Source organism: Hylobates moloch, unplaced genomic scaffold (assembly GCF_009828535.3).
Source record: "Hylobates moloch isolate HMO894 unplaced genomic scaffold, HMol_V3 SCAFFOLD_2, whole genome shotgun sequence".
NCBI lineage: Eukaryota > Metazoa > Chordata > Mammalia > Primates > Hylobatidae > Hylobates > Hylobates moloch.
In genome coordinates this window covers 178,046,963-178,069,300 of record NW_026652277.1, presented here as the reverse complement: position 1 = coordinate 178,069,300, position 22,338 = coordinate 178,046,963, and the positions used below count along the sequence as shown (strand labels likewise).

Below are 22,338 nucleotides of genomic sequence, written 5' to 3'. Positions count from 1 at the left end.
ATCGATTTTTAAATGGCGTGTGTGTGTATATGTGTGTGTGTGTTTTGTTGTTGTCGTTGTTGTTGTTGTTTAAAGCAACCAGCGGCGTTACCTTTGGCAAGTTACCTGACCTCTCACCCGCAGTTTTTTCTGTAAGCTTGAATAATGATAACACTGCTTACCCGTGGGCTGTCGGGAGATTGACAGAGATTGACAGAATCAATGCCTGAGCAGTGCTTGGCACTCGGTAAGCGCGTGCTCCTTACCTGTCAGCAAGAACGCTAGCTGATCTTCAAGAGTGTAGAATGACAAGGAACACTAAGCAAAACAAACGGCTTGTGTTTACACATGCATTTATATTCAGTTCTGCCACTCCCATTTCATGCACTGTTGTCACATGGCTCTATCCGCAGTTGTTTCTTAGTGGGACTTCAGCACGCCTTGATTTTCCCTTCTGTAGTTCATTGTGGCGTAATCATATGTTATACTGCTTGTTTTCTTTGTACTTTTTATTATCAGTGAGGTTGTGAGCTCTTTAAGGATATGAAATGTTATAGACATTTTTTATTAGCCAGGACAATTAACGCTCCCGCCGTTATTCGAGTTGCCGTTGCGCCATAGTTCTGACAATTTTTTTGTACAGTCAGACTTAAATTTTTGTCCACTGGGGTGAATTCCAATGTTTTCTTCTAGGGGGAAGAAACCAAAAAACAAACAAAAAAAACCCTTTACATCTCTGTCAGCTTTTTTGGAATGGGCGGGACTCAACTACCAAAGGGACAAGCGGCCGTGTAGCCCTCCGGGAGCAACGACTAGCGCGAGATAGAGAGGCCGGGAGCGAATTTCAGGAGAAGCCGGAAGTGGCGTAACGTCCGGTCAAGGCAGCCATCTCGCCGTGAGACAGCAGGTGTCGGATCTGCAGGCGCAGCCGTGCGATGTTGGCCTCTACAGCCGTGTATTCGGCTCCTGGCAGAGACTTGGGGATGGAACCGCACAGAGCCGCGGGCCCTTTGCAGCTGCGATTTTCGCCCTACGTTTTCAACGGAGGGTAAAAACCCCAGAGAGCTGCCGCTTTCACTTTCGCCCTTCCCCCATCTGCTGAAGCCTATTTAGGAGTCACCGCCGTGAAGGCGCTGCCCCGGTCCCCTGCAGGCCTCAGAACCCTGAGCTGACTGGGTCCGCACAAGGCCGGTCTCCCTGCCATCCTCTCATGCCCTGTGTTTCCCTCTTCAGGCTCGCTTTGCTCAAGTTTACTTGGTGATTGCGATACAGCCTTGGTTTTTAGGGTTTCCCGTTACAGTCCTGTCATTTGAGTTTTTATGTGGACCGTCACTCCATGCTCCTTGCTGCTGTAAGAAAGTAAAGTAGAAATTGAAACATAGCCTCTGCTCTGTGGAAGACCATTAAAACTGGACCTCATGTACACGTTTCTTGTGCCAGCAGGCGAGGGTAGAGGTTTAGCGTCTGAAACTTAGAAGTTAGGATTGTTTGGTCTGTGTTGTTAGATGCATAGCTGGGTTGGTAGCCGAAACGTCTAAAATTGTAGCCGCCTGATTTCTGTTATTTCTAATTGTAGCAGTTTAATCATTTTGTTTTATTTCAAATAGGTGGGATTGGCTGAGCAAACTTAGTTTCATAGATAAGTGCTTTTTTTTTTTAACGTTTAGCTTAAGTTCAGGAAAACAAAATACTCAGAAGATGGACCTTTCAGTATGTGTGTTCTTGTATGTTATGTTCAAGTTTTGGTTTTTATTTTAATTACCAGCTTTATCTTGAGTAGTATAATTTTCCGTGGTGGCACGCCAGAAATTTAGGGTTATAGAAAGATGCTCTGTTTAAGACTCTTGACAGGGAAGAGCTGTAAATTGAAGCAGTGGTTATAGTTACCAATCAAGCCTTGTACATTAAAATATACACACTCAATTTGAACGAACCGATGGTTCTTAAAACAAAAAATATTGGCTGGGCACTGTGGCTCGCACCTGTAATCCCAGGACTTTGGGAAGCCAAGGCAGAAGGATCATCACTTGAGGCCAGGAGTTGAAGACCAGCCTGCGCAACATAGCAAGACCCCATCTCTACAAAAATAAATTTTAAAAACAAAGCAAAAATGTTAATTGGTTCCTCATAAATTTGAAATATAAATGCACATTTTTGGAGTGTGTTAGAAAGATAATGAAAGTCTGATATTAGCCTTGGTTCTGCCACTAAAGGACACTTTGGGTACTTCTGAACTTTTTGAACCAAAATTTCCTTGTCTTCCTTAGTAGCTTCATTGTTTTTGGTGAGAATCAAGAGAGATGCATTTTGTAAATTGCAAGCCGTCATCTTATTTAATCCTTATGAAAAGTGAATCTTAGATGATATTAGCATCCTAGGGTTATATTAGACGTTAAACTGTCAGGGTCAGAGAGCTGGTGTGAAGTTGAGCCAGGACTTAATTCATAGCTATTTCACCACTGAGTTTATGGATGCTTTAACGTTATACACCTTAACACTTCCTGTGATGACTAATTAAGTTGTGTATTGTAGGGAGGGTTATTGGACCTGTTTCGTGAGGCTATTCTCTATAAATAAGAATTTTCAGTGTTCAGTGTGCCCTACTCATTACTCACTTTTTAATCCCTTGTAATCCAGTTTAAGCCATTACTGCCCTAAAAATTACTTAGAACTTTCTGATTACTTTTTCTCAGTCATTGTTCTTTAGTGTTTACTGCAGCTGGCTCTCAGGCAGCCTTTGCTTCCACAAAATAAGGCCTCGTTCTCTTTTTCTACTCTGTCTTTAAATGTAGTTAAGCAAGTCATTAGCCGCCTTGTTTATCGCTCAGCACTCTTTCATGTCTCATTGCTGGGAGGATTACTCCCAAATCTGGTTTTCCATTTCTGCCTCTCATGAGTCCCTCGATTCTGGCTTCTTCAGTAAAACGTTTCTAACTGGTTTTTCTTCTCTCAGGATAACTCAAGACAGCTAACAAAACAAAAAGCAAGCTAATTATTACCCTCCATCTCCTCTTCTCCTTTTTTATTATTATTATTTTTTGAGGCAGAGTCTCACTCTGTCACCCAGGCCAGAGTGCAGCGGTGTGATCTCAGCTCACTGCAACCTCCAACTCCTGGGTTCAAGCATTTCTGCCTCAGCCTCCTGAGTAGCTGGGATTACAGGCGCCTGCCACCACGCCTAGCTAATTTTTGTATTTTTGGTAGAGATGGGTTTCACCATATTGGCCAGGCTGGTCTTGAACTCCTGATCTCAGGCAATTCACCCGCCTCAGCCTCCCAAAGTGCTGGGATTACAGGTGTGACCCACCATGCCCGGCCTCCTCTCCTCTCCTTTAAAATACTTATAATTATGCCATCATTCTGCTCATCTAAGTTCTAAATTTTGGATGTCATAATTGGTTTTCCCAGTTCCTAAAACATTTACGTATGTATAAAAACTTGTCTATTTTGTGTGTTTGTGATGATTTTGGATTTACTGTTCACCCTGCTACCTGACTATTGCATTAGTAGTATTAGAACAGTGTTTCTGTCCCATTTCACATACTATGTTATTCTCAGAGTAGTCTTCCTAAAACCCCACTTTATAAATGGAACTTTTCTCTCTCTTGCATTCCTTTTTTAAAGACCAGGTCTCACTCTAATGCCCAGGCATGATCATAGCTCACTGCAGCCTTGAACACCTGGGCTCAAGCAATCCTCCCACCTCAGCCTCCTGAGATCATTCTTGCTCAGAATACCTGCAAGATTTCTTGCTAAAATTCCAAAATCTTTAGCTTGGCATTTGGAATTTTCTACAGTAGGAACCCTGTCCATCACATAAACCTTACGTCACTACATGTGCTTATGCAAAAAGGGCTGCCTGAATGAGTTGCTTGAATGTATGTACTATTTGAATTATTACCTGTTTTTGCCATTGCTTGCTGTTTATATTACCTGGAATGCCATCCTTTTCTACTTGAGAGCTTTAGCACAAATCCCTCCTCAGTAAAAATAGTGGCTTAAGTTTCCCGAGTGCTTACGTCTGTGAGGCACCATGCCTTTAATTTCCACTATTGCATTGAAGCAGTGGTTATAGTTATCAGTCAAGCCTTGTACATTAAAATATACACACCCAAATATACACACCTTGTGACACAGGTACTGTTATCATCAACTTGCATTTGGAGAATTTGCCCAAGATCACATACCTAGTAAGTAGCAAGAGCGGGTCTCTGTCTCATGTAATTCCAGAGCCCAGGTGCTTAGTCATACTCCAGTGCCATAGCACTTACAGCTAACACTTACTAGAGGACCAGCTATATGTCAGGGACTGCTGTAAGGGCTTTATATATTTGATCCTTTGAACACCCTAATGAGGTAGCAACTGAAGTGATCTCTGTTGTATATATGATGAAATTGAGGCTTTGAGAAGTAACTTACCCACAGTCTCATCTGCTAAATGGGAAAGCCACAATTAGAACCCAGGCAGTCTGCTTTTGGAATTCTACTGTAAGTCTCTTTGATAAGCTGTCAAATTGTGCAGCCACAGAGGGAAAAATTTACTCTTTGTCCATTTATTTGTCATTATGTAAGGGCTTGGGTATAAAGAAATAAGCATTATATAGGTGTTATATAAGGACTTGGATATAAAGAAATGAAAAAAGAAAAAAAAATCCCATCTTCTCTAAACTCATAGAGCTTGCATTGTAGTACTGCTGTCTATACCTGATCTTCAAGGGCACAGATGTGGTATTTAGTTGTTCTGTATTGGTAGTACCTTGTGCAAGTAAGTATTTAATGTGTTGGTGATGATAATTCATTGGCTTTTCTGTTGCCTCCTGCCAAGGAGACTTTGCCCTGATTTAGGCTTATTAATAATTTTTTTTTTCCCAGGCAACTCGTAGCCAGGCATTCATTCTCTTCCCGCTCATCTTTCCTCTTCCCATTTGAATCATGTTTTTGTTGACATCTAGAGTATTTTATCCCATTATGTGCTATGGAGCATTCTTCTATTTGTAGAGATAGGATTACCACCCTGGAGAATTAATTTTTTTTCTTTTTTCCCCAGTACTGTACTGGCAATTGCTGGAGAAGATTTTGCAATTGTTGCTTCTGATACTCGATTGAGTGAAGGGTTTTCAGTTCATACGCGGGATAGCCCCAAATGTTACAAATTGTAAGTAAATATTTCTAAAGACATTTCACAATGCCTTTGTAATGATTTAATGCTGTGAGAGTTTCTACTTCTAAATGATTGTTTCATGAGTTTTTAAGTTGCTGTTGGGAGCATTTTTATTAGAAAACCATTTTCTAAGTTAATGTTTCCTAATAATTCAGTGTGCAGTCTTAATAATATTTGCTATATTCAGGGTACCAAAAGTGCTTTTGGTAACCTAAATGTGTTCACCCCAGCATTTTACCGTGAAAAATTTCAAATATACAGCAAAAGTAAGAGCGTTTCATAATGAAAACCCACATGCCATCACCTAGATCTTACTGTTTGTATTTTACTAAAATTACTTCACCACTTTTTCCATCTATACATTTGTCTTAGTCCATTTTATGCTGCTGTAACAGAATGCCACACACTAGGTAACTTATAATGGACAGAAATTTATTGATTTACAGTTCTGGAGGCTGGGAAATCCAAGATTGATGGGCTGGCATCTGGTGAGGGCTTTCCTGCTGTGTCTTAACATGGTGGAAGGCCAGAGAGAGAAAGAAGACTGAGCGAACCCACTGCTGTGATAATGTCCATTCGTGAGGGCTGAGCCCTCAGGACCTAAACACCTGGTCCCAACTCCCAGTACCATCACAATGGCAATTAAGTTTCAACATGAGTTTTGAAGGGAACATTCAAACCACAGCACCATTCATCCATTAAATGAAATTTTTTTTAAATCTGCCTCCCCACTTTTTTTTTTTACCTGAAACATTCCTTTTAGAAATATCCTAAGCAATTGTATCCACAGCTCAGTTTTAATAGGCTAGCTATGTTTTTCTTAAAACATGAAAATAAAGCCAAAACTTAAAAAAAAAAAAAACCTGCATAAATCACCTGAATACATACTGCAGATTAGCAGTGGTCTGTATTTAACAGTTTTGGAAATGCTTATAAATGGTCATGAATTCCTGGGTTAATTATACTTGAACTGTAATAGGAATGGGACTTATGAGGTTTAGGTCCTTTGGACGGACCCTCCTTGTATTGTAGGAAGTAGGTACAGAAGAAAAGATACGTTGTCTTTCCTGGTCCCAGGGATGGCCCACATCTTAAAAAGCAATGAAGTTTGTTTTCATCTTCCCAGTTCTCTTTCTCTCCACTTGCATCTTTTGATACCCCCTTTCTGCTTTCTGTTTATGGTGCTCTTGTGTTACGTTTTTTTCTCCTCAAGGACGACGCTTGTACAACTTGAAAGTAGTAAATATTAGAAATAAGATTTTAAAACAACTTTATGGATACCATCCTCGTACTAGCTTTTACTCATCTTTTAAATGTTGCTTTAGTTACATTTGCTGCTGAAGAGAGCATCTTTTTTTTTTTTTTTTTTTTTAATGAAACATGTCAGGTATAGAGAATAAGAACAATACAGCATTAACGAATGCCTATATATATCCCTCATCTCATGTCCTGTGGGGCTGACCTAGAACTAAGCTTGCCTCTTCCAAACCTATTTGAGACTGTATTCTTTGCATGAAAACTCCCATTCCTTTGATGCACCTGGATATTTGGGAAAAAAGCATCTTGAAGTTCTAAGATTTCTGCCTTTCCCTGTTGGTATTGTCAACCAATCTTGTTAGTAAAGGCAGTAAAGCCTTATAGGGGATTGGACGTCTTCACCTCAGTGCAGTGAGGTTGGTGGTAGGGATAGATCAGGTGATGTTAGTGATGACCCTAGAGGTGTCAGCTGCTCTTCTAGTAGGACAGGTATGGTTTGTGCGAGTCATTCATAAGTTTCCAAAAGGAATTATGTGGCCTCTTCAAAATACTGTTCAGGTTTCTTTATAGATTCCTATCAAGATCTAGGAATTAATTTTTGAAGTACACGGATGAATTTGTATGTCTGTACCAAATTTTAATCCCTTCCATACAGATGGACATTTAGGTTTTGTTTTGTTTTGGGGTGCTATTTAAATGAGTACTCACTGGTGAGTCTAGAGCATCCCTTTGCATACTTGCATAAGTATATTGACAAGATGGATTTCTAGCAATAGAATTGTTGAAAGTGGTGTGTATTTAAATTTTTAATGGATACCACCGAATTGACCATCTAACAAGTTAATCAGTTTTCAATGGTTCCACAACCTCACCAGCATTTAGTTAGGCATTTTTAGCCAGTATAATTCGTTGAAATAGTCTCTTTTTTAGATTTGGATTTCTGAGTAACATGGAGGCTCTTATGTTTATGGTGACTTAATGTCTCTTTTTTCTGTGACTTGTCTGTTCATAGAATGTTACCCATCTTTCCTTTATGTTGTTATTGCTTTTCTTATTTGTAAGAATCTTTGTAGAATTAAAATTAGACTTTGGTGGTAGATGCTACTAATATATTTTCTTAGGGTTTTAAAAAGCTATTCATAAATTTCCCTGTAGAATTTTATGTAGTCAAATGTATGAAATTTTTCTGTGTGGCCCTTGGATTGTGTTGTTTAAATCTACCTTCACGAGGCTGGGTGCAGTGGCTCACACCTGTAATCCCAGCACTTTGGAGGCCAAGGCAGGTGGATTACCTGAAGTCAGGAGTTCGAGACCAGCCTGGCCAACATAGTGAAACCCCATCTCTACTAAAAATACAAAAATCAGCTGGGTGTGGTGGTGGGTGCCTGTAATCCCAGATACTTGGGAGGCTGAGGCAGGAGAATTGCTTGAACCCAGGAGGCGGAAGTTGCAGTGAGCCAAGATTGTGCCACTGCATTCCAGCCTGGGTGACAAGAGCGAAACTCCGTCTCAAAAATCAGTCAATCAACCTACCTACCTATCTTCCTCAGCCCAAGATAGTAAAAAAATTCACCCATGATTTATTTAGTCCATTCATAGTTGCATTTTTAAAGTCTTTGACCCACCTGTAATTCATCTGGAATAAGTGGCTGTTTGTCCCATTACCATTTAGGGAATAGTGGGAATCAGAATTTTAAATTTAAAATTGCCAAAGATATGTTTTGCTCTACTATCTAACCAGCTCAATTTTCTGAAATGTGCTTTTTACAGAACAGACAAAACAGTCATTGGATGCAGCGGTTTTCATGGAGACTGTCTTACGCTGACAAAGATTATTGAAGCAAGACTAAAGGTAGATGCTTTTGTACATTTCTACACTATTTTAAATTAATAGTAATTCATTAAATTCCTTTAAGCCTACAGCATGACTGTTGGTCAAATAGCTAGAGAGTCACTAGGTTAGTAAATGAATTATAAATGTATGCCAGAAATGAAATGATATCATTAATGCAGGGTCATTAAAGTAACATAATGTGAAACAGCAGCACATTCCATTTGTTAAAGTCTTGTATCATATGAAGGGTTCTCTACCCTTTTAGAAGGAGCCTGGGAGGAGTTCTTCTTCTGAAGATACTCTTCCCTGAAGAACAAAGCAAATCAATTTCTGGGGCAGGAGAGAGCCCAGGAAAGATTTGACACAGGAGCTTGGTTTGCATCACCATCAGTTGACAAGCTTTTCCTCTTTGCAGTGCTGTGCTCTTAGTTGGCAGGATGCATGAGTAGAAATACGAAAGAATGAATAAGCCAGGAGCTTGGATGAGAGACACAACATGCGCCATTAACTTCTGTCACCTCACAGGCTTCAGTTGCTAGCCAGCTGCCAGAAGTCAGGAGTGATCACATTCTGTTTTGCCTATTCATGAATAACACTTGAGATGATTTGCACTTATGAGTGGTTACTGGAGTATATAATGTATTTGTTTAACTGACACATGCTTTTTGAATGTGTAGAAAGGATTTCACTCAGTATTTATCAATTGTTAATGCTTTTTTAGAAACTTACATTGAAAGCTATAGTGATTTACATTTATTGGCATATTTATATGATAATTCCTAATGCTTATTTTATAAATGGGCGTTAGAAGACAAAAGTAAACATGATATTGTTAATAAAACAAGGAATGGTGAATTCAACATAATATACACCCCTTCCTGAAGTTTTTCTCTCATACTTTATTAGGTGGTGAAGTAAATAAATGTTGGTGCTTGGTTTCGAAATGAAATGGAATGAAATTTTTTTTTTTTTTTTGAGACAGAGTTTTGCTCTTGTTGCCCAGGCTGGAGTGCAATGGCATGATCTTGGCTCACTGCAACCTCTGCCTCCAGGGTTCAAGTGATTATCCTGCCACAGTCTCCCGAGTAGCTGAGATTACAGGCACCTGTCACCACCCCCCCGTCTAATTTTTGTATTTTAGTAGAGATGGGGTTTCACCATGTTGGCCAGGCTAGTCTCGAACCCCTGACTTCAGGTGATCCACCCATCTCGGCCTCCCAAAGTGCTGGGATTACAGGCCAGCAGTGAGCCACTGTGCCCGGCCTATGAATAATTTTTTTTATATCGGAAAGACATTCCTCTATAAAAAACTTATCCGTTACTCGTAGTTCATTTCTAATCATTTTTCAGTGTTTTGGCTGTCATTGTTTAGTTTTATGGTGCTAGTTAGGCATCTGTTTGTCTATTTATTTAGAGACAGCGTCTCGCTTTGTTGCGCAGGCTGGAGTGCAGTGGTGCAATTGTAGCTCACTGTAACCTTCATCTCCTGTGCTCAAACATTCTCCCGCCTCAGTTGAGATTACAGGTGTGAGCCACTATGCCTGGCCATTAGGGTTCTCATTAGAGATGTTTGCTATATGGTTAACAAAAATTGGTGATCTTGAATTCATTTTATGTTTATAATTTTTGTAAAGTTTCTTTAGCAGTGGATAATGTAGGGTTCCCAACAGTATAGTAAAGCTAGGATTTGCAGTCACTGTATTATCATGCTAAGACCCTGTTTTGGATGCTTGCATTCTCTACCGTAGGTGTTTTAAGGATCATGACCACTGCTGTGTATTAAAATCATGCAGAGTAATAGTGCTGCCCTATGTCTTCTGTTCTCACAGAGATCTGCTCCACAAAGAGAGGGACTTACATTTAGCTTTGATCAGGGATTGGCATAATTTTTTCTGTAAAGGACCAGATAGTAAATATTTACAGCTTTATGGGCCATTTGATCTGCTTTTGTAGTGAAAAAGCAGCCACGGACAATATTCATAGAAATAGGGGGTAGGCTGGATTTGGCCCCTGAGCCAAACTACAGGGGTAGTTTGTTGACCCCGGTCTATATGCAGAATGAGGGAGAGAGATGGATTTAAACCCATCTTCCTTAGGCCACTTCATGTGCCCTTTCATGCACATTAGCTCTTGGATTTGCAATACCTGAGATAAGGGTGGTATGGAAAATACAGTCCTTAAACCACAGAGCTGAGGGCAAACTTGGCATTCCTTCCCTTAAAATTTTATGTTAGTAATACTGTGTTGGTTGATCATGAAGGAAATAGGCATGCTTTCCCCTTTCACTGTGGTATGCATTTATTTATTCACTTTATACTGTTGATTGTTCTAGTCTATAATGGCCTCTGTCTCTACATGCCTGTGACTTTTATCAATAATTGCAGATGTATAAGCATTCTAATAATAAGGCTATGACTACGGGGGCAATTGCGGCAATGCTGTCTACGATCCTGTATTCAAGGCGCTTCTTTCCATACTATGTTTACAACATCATCGGTGGACTTGATGAAGAAGGTAGAATTCCTTCTTTCTGGAACATGGTCGGGGGAGGAGTTATTATTCCCTAGATGTGTGTATCTCCATCTAGAGTTGAAAAGAACCATAAATACCATCTGACACAATTCTCATTTCATTTCTGATAATGAAAGTGATGAAGAAACTGAGGCTAATATATGACATCCAAAGTCATATTAAAGCTCTAATAGTGAATGTTGAGCAGCCAGTTGTTTTACTATTTTCTCAGGATCTTGCATGAGTTAGTAGTAAATAATTAGGCATTTTTATCTTATAGAAAGAAATCGGACCTAGAAAGCTTGACCTAAACATGATTCTGAGTATTGAAAATTTTTTTATTAACAAATGTACTTCAAAAAAGTTCTTTAAAGGTTTTAGAAGTCATTTGGGGTAATTAATAATAAGCATCTACTCCAGTGTTTTCAGAACTTTTTGAAACACCTCTTTGATTTTTTGTCAGAGTCAGACCAGGATTCCCTGAGAATATTAAGTCTTGTTACTTAATATTCCATCCTGTTTTTGATCCAGAGCTGCATTACCCCACATGGCACCAGTGTTTTCCACCAGTTCTCATTTGGATTGGCTTTTGGTTGCATCTAAAAACCAAATACAAGTACAATCTCCCAGGACAGATCTGTGTCACCATTTAGAGTAGTCCATTGAGATAAGAAGTTACAGAAGTGTCTAGACGCGGATATCATTGGAGGAAGCCCATCTTCTGTGTTCCTTCTGGCTGACCCTGTGGCTGAAGTTGCCCTAAAAGTGGGGGCAGAGGAATTCCTGTAAGGGACTGCCCTGAACCTAGTTGGGGTTCCAGAACACTAAATCTCAGGGTAATCAGTCAAAAGCATTTAGTGCTGCAGCAGTCCTCTCAGCAGACAGCAGGAAAAGATGTGTCCAAGGTGAGGGAGTTGATTTGAGTGTTGAAGGAATTTGTTTCAGGGCCAGGGATAGTTGCTGTGTGTTTAGCAACAGGGGCAGTTTCTCGGTGTTTCAAGCAATAGCCTAAACAACATTATCAGTGCCTGGGAATGTTCAAGGCAGGCCTTGGCTTGGGTCAGAGCCTCCAGGGGAATACATGCAGCTGGCCACATCACAGAGCGTCTCAGTTGGACACAGAAAGAAAGCAAGGGGACTGGGGACCCTAAATCTTGTGAGGGAAAATTCTAAGAGGAAAGGGTCAAGCTTCACTTCAGCGCCCTGCCTCTCGGGTGTTGACTCCTATCCCTTTCTGTTTCATGAGCGTTTTCTTTGCATGCGCTATCTCTGACTCAACATCCGCCCCCATACACAGCCTTGGGGAACATTCTGATCATTTTAGCTGCCATGGTTTAGGTGTAGACAAATCAGGTTGACACAATTTCTTTTTAAGGCTTTCAACCTTACTTGAAAACCAAGAGAAAAAGTAAAGTGTAGAAATAGTAAAAATAGAGATGAATTACCTTTAACCTGGGTAATTAGAGTCTAGCTACAAATTAATTTGCCTAACTTAGCATGCTGGATGCTTCCGGTGTCTTTTTTGACTACGTTATGCCTGGCTTTAATGTCAGATTAATAGATTCAGATTTTAGCAACATTAAAAATAGCTGCCATTGAATTTCAGCAGGCCAGACAGCACCCTTTGAGTTTTTCTGAGAGTTAGAGAGTCTAATCTGGGAAAGCTGATATGTACTAAGCAGCAGACCTAAGATTCAGGTTTGGCTTTTGTTTCACTTCAGAGCCCTGTTCTTTGATTTCCATGTAACAGTGTTGCTAGTTTTGGTGACAACCTCAGGTGTCTCTAGAACTGTCTTTCTAAGCTTGTCTGTCTGGTTGGCTTTCAAGTGTTCTTTTTTTTTTTTTTTTTGAGACGGAGTCTCGCTCTGTCACCCAGGCTGGAGTGCAGTGGCACAATCTCGGCTCACTGCAAGCTCTGCCTCCCGGGTTCACACCATTCTCCTGCCTCAGCCTCTCCGAGTAGCTGGGACTACAGGCGCCCGCCACCACACCTGGCTAATTTTTTGTGTTTTTAGTAGAGACGGGGTTTCACCGTGGTCTCGATCTCCTGACCTCGCGATCCACCTGCCTCAGCCTCTCAAAGTGCTGGGATTACAAGCGTGAGCCACTGCACCCGGCCTTAAGTGTTCTTTAAACTAATTTTTATTTTATAGAGGAATTTGTGTGAATAATAAAGGCAGCCCTCTAACTTTTTTTTCATTGCCCTAAGACAGTTTTCAGCTCTTTTACCTGTATTTCCTGGTACTTACCTCCATTTTCCAAAACTCTGTATTTGTACTGCACTCTTTTGAGATATCTTTTGGTGTTTTGTTATGGTAGATGATGGTTCTTATTAGCTCTTTTGTGTCCTCTTCCTCATTAGCATCCTCCTTTAACACATTACACTTTTGGTAACATAGACCTTTAATGTTTTTATTATGACCAGATAGATATTGATCTCTGTTGCGCCAAGTAGCATGCATTAATATTTTCTTTCTTGTGTAATTTGTTTTTATTTTTTTCTTAAGTTAACTATCTCTAATTGGCTCAGATTTCTTTAAACTTTTTGTCAGTTCCTTGTACATTCTCTGAGTACAATTCATCTGGTTGTCAGACCTCACATACTAGGTGGATCCCTTTTCCCCTTGCTCCAGGATGGACCACTGCCATCCTGAGATTCCCCCACATCCTGTGCTCTCCTCTTTCTTGATTTATTTCCTTATTTTAGAGGCTTACCTTCTAAAAGATTTCTGAAAAAAACAAAACGGGACCTTTTTGAGACCTTGCTTTTAGGATCTTTTCTTTACCCTGGTGTTCTGAAATCGTATAGTGATGTTCCTTGCCTAGAGTTTCTCATTTGTTTTGTCCTCTTTCTCCACCTTCTTTCCTCTCCTCCTCCCCTACCCCGTCTCACCTTCTCCACAGCCACCTGGATTATGACCCGGCACTTTATTTGTGACTCCACATGTTATCCATGTCTGTCTTTTTTGTTCTACTTTATGTAGATTTCCTTAATTTTAGCTTTTCATCCTTTACTGATTGCTTTTATTTCTGGTGTCATTAATTTCCAAGAGCTTGTTCTTATTTTTTGTCTTTTTAAAAAAAGTCCTGTTTACTTTCTTTGCAGTTTTCTGTATTTCATCAGAATGCTTTTTTTTTCATGTTGTATGTTCATTTTTGGCCTCTGTCTTCTATGTTAGAGGCTTCCTTCAAATTTCTGATATATATATTTTTTTTTTTTTTTTTTTGCTGTCCATTCACATTGAAGAGTGTTGTACCAAAATTTGATTATGAAGGTCCTTGTTGACCTGGCTTGTCAACTGACAGCCATTAACTGGATGCTTAAGTAAGCAGCATTTTCTTCAGATGAAGAATTGCTTTAATCTTTTTTCCTGGGGTGAAGTGGGACTACAGGAAGAGAAGCCTGGTTGGCAGCTTTTTAGGCCTCGGAGGAGGAAGGGGGCTGAAGGTCTATGTTTTGTTTACATCAGCTTTCCATTTCAAGTGTTTTGCTCCTACCCTTTGCCACTCTAGAGCCTGGTCCCTTAAGTCCAGAGCCTCTGCTAATGTCTCAGGAGACTTCCTTTACTGTCTTCTGTGTTGGTGGATGCAGGGACCTGGAGAGCAGTGTTCCATATTGAAACCTTCAGGACAGCAAGGTCCACAGCTCTTTCCCTTGGTGTCAACCGCTGTCTGTACTAACCTGTCTTTAATCTCTTAGCTGCTCTCATGCCTTTTAAAAATTTTTCTCCCAAATTAAAAGTGGCTTTAGTTTTTCTGTAGTGAAAACAATCAGTACATGTTTATACGTACACTCATGCAGGTTTATGTAAGTAGGACTTTGGTATCTGTTTTTCTGTAACTATACATTATGTATTATCAAGGAGATCTAAGCTATGTGCGTAATGATTTTTGTATTTAATTAAAAAAATTTTTTTCTTCTGTTTTAGCTGCTGTAACACATACCATCATTTACCTAACCAGTCCTCTAAAGGGCATTTTGGCTTCCTGTTTTCTTAATATAAACAAAACGATGAACATCCTTGTACATACATTTTTGTTTACTTCTCCAATTATGCTTGTCTTGCTAGAATAAACTTCGAGTAGTTGAAATATTGGATCAGATAAGTTTTTTTTTGTATTTTGTTGACTGTACCCTTTCTGCAGGACACACCAGTACCCCGAGTACCGGATTTTATGTAACCTTCCCAGTATTAGAATTAACACATTTTGAAACATATTTTTGCCCATTGAACAGTCTATTATTTTCATTTATATATATTTTTGGGCATGTTTTCATATGTTTATTGACTTTATAAATTTCCTCTTTGGAGATTGATGCATATATTAACCGTTGCCCATTTCCTTATTTGCAGGTTAGTTTTCTTCTTATTGATTTTCAAGAACTACATTCAACTGTGTCAAATGTCTGTAATATTATAGATGCTTCCAAGAGTGTTATTTGTCTCTTTTGGGCGGTGCCTTTTGCTACACAGAAATTTCTGTGTTTCATACAGTCTGATCTGTCAATCATTTCTTTATGATATTCAGTTTCTTGCCTTGTTAGAAAAACTTCTCCCATCCAAAGCTTAGCTGTATTTCTTTTAAGACTTGTCTGATTTTATTTTTTACATTGAAATGATTGTGCTTTTTGGATTTTACTTTGATGAGGAAAAGCACTTTGTAGTCAAGATTCATGCCATTCTACATTTATTTTTATTTTTATTTATCTATTGATTTTTGCTGTTTTATACTGATTTTACTAGTATCTCTCTTGCTTCTTCTAGGGGGTCTTTAAACCTATATTCTTGGACATAGCCCACCTTTTCTTTGGTTTGTTTTTTTAAATTTGTTGTGTGTGGTTTTCTGAGATTGGTTCCTTCCTTGGGTAAAGCTTTTGGGCCTCAGTTTACTTGTGGCCTGCCATCCTCATGAGAGATACAATCATTTTTCTGCCTTTACACCTTACATCTCTTTCTTTTTTTGTGTATTGAGGTTAGTGGATTGCCTGCTGTGATCTCATGTCTTGTCCCAAGCTTGCTTCCAGCAAAAATACTTCCCACAGTTTCTTAGGTGACTTCAGATTGTGCCTTCTTCCCCAAAGAATTCAGTTTACACAATTCTTTTTTTTTTTTTTGAGACCAAGTCCCGCTCTGTTGCCCAGGCTGGAGTGCAGTGGCGTGATCTCGGCTCACCACAACCTCCGCCTCCCAGGTTCAAGCGATTCTCCTGCCTCAGCCTCCCAAGTAGTTGGGACTACAGGCACGTGCCACCATGCTCAGCTAATTTTTGTATTTTTAGTAGAGACGGGGTTTCACTGTGTTGGCCAGGCTGGTCTCGAACTCCTGACCTCATGATCTGCCCACCTTGGCCTCCCTGAGTGCTGGGATTACAGGCATGAGCCACCGCGCCTGGCCAAGTTTACGCAGTTCTGTAGTAGAACACATACAAAGCTAACAGTGGCAGTTGTACATGGTTAGTAAGGAGATTGTCCCTATATCACATCTCCCAGGGTACTGAGTTCTGGTATATAATGTGTTTTCCAAATCAGTTATGTTTTTAAAAAATCATACCTTGTAAATGACTCGTGATTTCTCATACCCAGAACACAGTTGTTTTTCTAACAGGCCTTTTTAAAAATTGTAGAATTACCTGTGTTCTTTGTAATAAACTCAAATAATATAGAAGCATATGAATTAATTCCCTTCTTTTCTTGCCTCTAATTCTGTGCTCAAAGATGACCAACCACAGTTTGTTATTTATCTTTCCAGACTTTTTTGTGCTTGTACAAATAGTTTCCTTATTCTTTTAAACAAAAACAGTATTGTATTTTACAAGTTACAGAATTATCTTCATTTTACTTTGTCTTGCAGATGTGTCCCTTGGACCTGTCTATATACATAAGTTGTGCTTTCCTTCAAGTTCTCCTCTTCATTAGCTTAGGAGAGCCAAGAAATAAAGACTTTCTTATAAATTACTGTTTGAGTTTGGCTGATGTGCCCTACAGAAACCTTACCATCTCTCTCTGTGTTCTCCCTACTCTCTTATGGGTCCTTACCTACTCCCATGGCTTGGATTATTTTCGTGTATTCTCATGGCTTCCAACTCTTTTACATCTGCAGTGGTTAATTCTCTTGTCATCTTTACCTGAAGATCATAAAAATGCCTTTCTCCCTCTTACCCACCCTTTCTGTGTTACTCAATATTGTATTTTAACTCCCAAGCATACAGTTTACCCTTGAACAACACACCAACACAGGGATTGGGGCTGTCTGCTGGGTGGCACCTGTGCAGTGGTGACTGTGTTCTGGCTGTCACCAGTGCAACAGTGACTGTGTTCCAACTGTTCCCTGAAGTTTTAGCCAAGGTGATAGTCCGTTTTGTGTCACGTTTTGACCTGATTTATTTTTGCGATGATTTGGGATTGTGATTGGATGCCATCCTTATGAATACTGTTTTCTTCTTTAAGGAAAGGGGGCTGTATACAGCTTTGACCCAGTAGGGTCTTACCAGAGAGACTCCTTCAAGGCTGGAGGCTCAGCAAGTGCCATGCTACAGCCCCTGCTTGACAACCAGGTAATGATACTGTGTCCAGCTTGTCATGGTGTTCGGTTGAAGTGCTTTCCTCCAAGTTCTCCTCTTCATTAGCTTAGGAGAGCCAAGGTATAAAGACTTTCTTATAAATTACTGTTTGAGTTTGGCAGATGTGTCCTACAGAAACGTTATGGTCTCTCTCTGTGTTCTCCCTACTTTCTTGTGGGTCCTTACCTACTCTCATGGTTTTGATTGTTTTCCTGTATTCTCATGGCTTCCAACTCTTTTATGTCTGTAGTGGTTAATTCTCTTGCCATCTTTACCTGAAGATCATAAAAATGCCTTTCTCCCTCTTACCCACCCTTTCTGTGTTACCCAATACTGTACTTGAACTCCCAAGCATACAGTTGACCCTTGAACAACACAGGGATTGGGGCGCCAATTCCTCGAGCACTGGAAAATCCACATATAACTTTAGACTCCCAGAAAACTTTACTAATAAGCCTACTGTTGACTGGAAGCCTTGCCAATAATGTAAACTGGATTATCACGTATTTTACATATGTATTTTGTGCTGTATTCTTACGATAAATAAACTACAGGAAAGAGAATGTTACTAAGAAAATCATAGGAAGAGAACATACATTTACAATACTGTATTTGTTGATACTGTAAGTTTACATCATCTGTTTACAAGGAGAATCATCTGTCTGGAGTGATGGACAAACCACAGCTGCAGACCTCAATCTACAGTACATATCAAGCAATTCAGCTTTTTCTTGTAATGTCATAACTTTCCCTGCTTCTTGGGGAGCACTTCCAGCATCACTAATAGCACTTTGTTTGGGTCACTTGTTATTTAAGGTTTATAATATTGCACCAAACACAATGAAAAACAAAGGAGAACATTGAGAGATCACTTTAACTTTTTATAATCAATTTATGTGTATTTTATGGTAGTAAATGATAAAATAGCTAGTATCTACATGTAGTTTATATATTTGTGACATACCTTTCTCTTAATTTTTAAGATATTTTTAGGCTACTTGGCTCATCTGAGTTTTTTCAAATTGTTGCAAGTCTCCAAAAACTTTTCAGTATGTTTATTGAAAAAATTTATATATAAGTGGACCTGAGCAGTTGAAAACTGTGTTATTCAAAGGTCACCTGTATTTCTAATTCGTTCCTCTTTTTGATTACTGCTGGCTAAATTCAGACCTACATTATTAGATTTATTTCCTAACATCTTTTCTGCCTACAAGCTTACTTCTCTAATTCATCCTGCTCAGTTTGCTGAAGGATGTCATATATAGCTACTCCTCTGCTTATTGCTTATTGACCTCGTCTCCTGTCACCCCACTACACCCAGACCCTAACTCTGCTTTTCTCAGAAAAGATGTGCTTTTCCTGACTCCATCCCACATCTTCAGTCTGGAATGTTCTATGCTCTTCAGTGTAGCCTTCAGCGCTCACCTACTTAAAAGTCCTTTTTGCTGAAGCCTATCTTCTAGGAGACCTAGTGGACATCTGTTGGGTCTCTCCTGGCTCTTATTTTCTTCTTAGTTATAACAATTCTCTCATCACTTTGCTTGTATATGTCCACCTCTCTAGATCATGTGCTTCTCAAGAGTGGGAGCTTTGCCAGGGAATCCTTGTCAGATTTCTGATGTGTGTAATTCATCCAGGTCTGGAAGGGTCTTTATTCAGTCTGAGGGACATTTTAATTTTGTGTAGTATTTTCATCACAAATCCTCATACACATGAGGGTATTGGAAGAAACTTGAACCTTTCCTTTGTGCTTACTGTCACATGACATCTCACCCAAGTTTCCTGTCCCACCAGGTTGGTTTTAAGAACATGCAGAATGTGGAGCATGTTCCACTGTCCTTGGACAGAGCCATGCGGCTGGTGAAAGATGTCTTCATTTCTGCGGCTGAGAGAGACGTGTACACTGGGGATGCACTCCGGATCTGCATAGTGACCAAAGAGGGCATCAGGGAGGAGACTGTTCCCTTAAGGAAGGACTGATCTGTGTGCTGTTATCACCAGTCAGTTCAGAACTGGTTGATTTTGTACTTTGGAACTGTAGCTTGGATGGTTTTATTAAAAGAGAAACCTGAAGTACTCATTTTGCTATAACTTGTCTTCTCTAAGCAGGACAGATATAGGAAGTAGAATTTCTTTTAATTTTCTTCATTTTTCCCACCCTTTTCTATTTTTCCAAGATTTTTTTTTTTTTTTTTTTTTTGCATTTTAAGTAATGAAAACAGGTCATGTTAGTTTTCCCTTACACTAATGAGCTAGGAATTTCTCTGTAAAAGTTGACCTTTTGGGCAAACTTATGAAGAGGGCTCTGGTGTTTATTCAGCCAGCTTGCCTGAAGGGACCTTTAAACCATCAAGAAGGGAGAGTATTTACTAGGGTTTTATTAAGACTCTAATGGTTATAAATGAAATATCTTAAGATTTTTCACTTCTGGGACTGTTAAGTGGTCTGGAATAGCTATTTTGGAGAAAAATCTTCAACCAAAATAAAATTGTAAAAAAAAAAATAGGCCTTTATACAAGCTTTAGCCGGAAATCTGGGATAATTTTTACAAGCACTTAAGTAATGTTATAATTGAGACCTAAGTTTTGATAGAGCCAAAATTTTTGTTTTAGATCTATTAAATACATTTTAACTCCATTATGATATTTGAGTACTTTTCTTGTTATTGAACAAGTCAAATTATACGTAACATGGGAGTTATTGTTTGCTTTGTACCAGAACAACCTGTGGTGTAAATGGAATTTTACTAAGTTGGTGGTTAATCTTAGATACCACTTTTGTTTATTTTGCCTTTTATAAATAATTTAATTCAAATATGAAAAGCTTCTAGTAGATACACATTGTAAACATTTATTGCACAAACATCAATACTGTCACTCACTATCACAGGCATTGGGGACACAGTGGTAACACCTGGTTCATATTTCTTTTACAGTGTCTGTATGAGGATTCTCCAAAGACTCAGAACCAATAGGATATGTTTGTATATAGAGAGAGATGAGAAAGGGTTTATTAAAGAAATTGGCTCACTCAATTATTGAGACTGAGAATTCCCATGCCTGGCCATCTGCAAGCTGGGGAACTAGAGAAACTGGCAGCATGGCTCAGTCCAAGTCTGAAGGCCTCACAACCAGGGAAACTGATGGTATAACCCTTGAAGTCCTGAAAATAAGGAGTTGGGTGTGAGGGATTGCTAATCAAGTCCCTGGCTCGAGGAGGAAGACTGAATTATTTGCCTTTGCCTTTTGGTTCTATCTGGGCTCCATTCAATTGGATGGTGCCTGCTCACACTGAGGCTGATCTGCACTAAGTCCACAAACTCCTAGGCCAGTCTCCAGAAACATCCTCACAGACAAACCCAGAAGTAATGCTTTTCCTGCTGTTTTGATATCCTTTAATCAGGTCAAGTTGACACCTAAAATTAACTATCCCAATGTCCCAACTACAAACTGTAGACTATCCCATTTCAAATCGACATTTTTCCTTCTTTATATACACTAGGTATATTCTTAATTCTAAAGGATTTCCCATTTTGGAATTTTCTGTTTATATAAAGTTGTATATCTAGGATTTTCTATAAGGTTCTCACCTCCCAAGGTGTATAGGGAAGTTCTACAAATTAAGTAATGATTGATGGCACATAATTAGTGTTTCATGATTTTTTTTACAACCTTCAGCTAACACTTTTAATCCAGTATTGCTGTAGACTTTGAACATGGTCTCAGTTTTGGAGTCAACACGACTTAGTCCAGAATGTGCTTGGCATATGGCTCCTAGAGCAAACCTGGCTACTAGTTATTTGGGTAGCTTTTACAGATCATTCAGGCACATTCCTTGTGTGAAAAGAAAACCTTTGATAAAGATTAGAAGTATGATTCATTCTTAAGAGTTAGCCTTGAAGATTCCAGTGAGAAGCTGCTGTTATGTAGAGACTTTCTCTTCATTACTGCCTGCAAGGGGATTGGAAGTATCTGGTAATATTACAAATGATTGATGGAAAACTGCTTGAGAGGTTGGCCATGACTCCATTTATACACACGGAATGCATGTAGATGTTTGGATTTGTCTTAACTATCAGACAGATTGCATAAATACTTTCCAGCAGTCTGCTCAGTGGGACTATGCTGACTTGGGAGGTTAGAAACAATACTGAGCCTGTGACTGCCAGGTACCACTCTCGTGCCTCCATATTTCCCATGCAGCCATAGCTCCTGCTCTAGTCACGGTGACTTTGCAAGCCTACCCAAGGGGAACGTAGACAATTCAGTAGGAAAATAGTATTTCTTACCAAAATGTCTTGGCCAAGCACAGTGGCTTACGCCTGTAATCCTAATACTTCAGGAGGCTGAGGTGGGGAAATCACATGAGCCCAGGAATTTGAGACCAGCCTGTGCAACATGGCCAAACCCCCTCTCTACAAAAAATTAGCCAGGGATGGTGGCACACGCCTGTAGTCCTAGCTACTCAGGAGGCTGAACTGGAAGAATCACTTGAGCCCAGGAGGTCAAGGCTGCAGTGGGCTGTGATCGCGCCACTGCACTCCAGCCTGGCTGACAGAGCAAGACCCTGTCCCAAAAAAAAAAAAAAAAAGGCGTAATTATTACCCTGATAGTTTTCCTTTTTCTGCCTTTCTGTACCTGTTACCTGGGTGAGCACTTAATGGCCCAAAAGTGTATTAACATGCTTTCTGATTCTAGGTCTCTCATTCCTTGTATTTGTGAATTTCAAACTGTACCTGGGAGATTCCCTGTATCAGAATTACATAGAGCAGTTGTTCAAAACGAACTCCTAGGTTCAACAGACCTATTGTCCTAGTCTCTGAGCTAGAAATCCCAGGTGATTCTTATGCAATTTGAGAACTTCTTTAACTCTTCATCAGACAGGTTCAATCAGAAGCCCTAGGAAACATAAAAAGATTTATCACAGAGTTTGGCCTCACATAAGAGGAGCTGATTAGATGATCTATGTGAGCCTGTTTCTGTTTGGTGCTAAGAGCCTAAAACCCATAGCACAGGCTGTCAAAGGGGTGATGGTG

The 22,338-nt window shown here is 39.6% G+C and overlaps 1 protein-coding gene across 1 annotated transcript; it reads left to right on the top strand.

Moving 5' to 3' along the window:
- The first annotated feature begins 746 nt into the window (after positions 1 to 746).
- Positions 747 to 19,940, top strand: PSMB1 (proteasome 20S subunit beta 1). Its single transcript, XM_032162651.2, has 6 exons — positions 747 to 1,027; positions 5,027 to 5,134; positions 8,168 to 8,249; positions 10,616 to 10,745; positions 17,191 to 17,297; positions 19,098 to 19,940. Exons 1-6 carry the CDS (start codon positions 915 to 917, stop codon positions 19,281 to 19,283), a joined length of 726 nt encoding a protein of 241 aa, XP_032018542.1. The 5' UTR covers positions 747 to 914; the 3' UTR covers positions 19,284 to 19,940.
- The last annotated feature ends 2,398 nt before the right edge of the window (positions 19,941 to 22,338 follow it).

Bases quoted from the DNA above. Each gene is read 5' to 3' on its own strand.
- PSMB1 (XM_032162651.2), top strand. From the start codon at position 915: ATGTTGGCCTCTACAGCCGTGTATTCGGCTCCTGGCAGAGACTTGGGG. The intron at 1,028-5,026 runs GTAAAAACCCCA...TTTTTTCCCCAG, and splicing joins CCCTACGTTTTCAACGGAGG to TACTGTACTGGCAATTGCTG. The intron at 5,135-8,167 runs GTAAGTAAATAT...TGCTTTTTACAG, and splicing joins AGCCCCAAATGTTACAAATT to AACAGACAAAACAGTCATTG.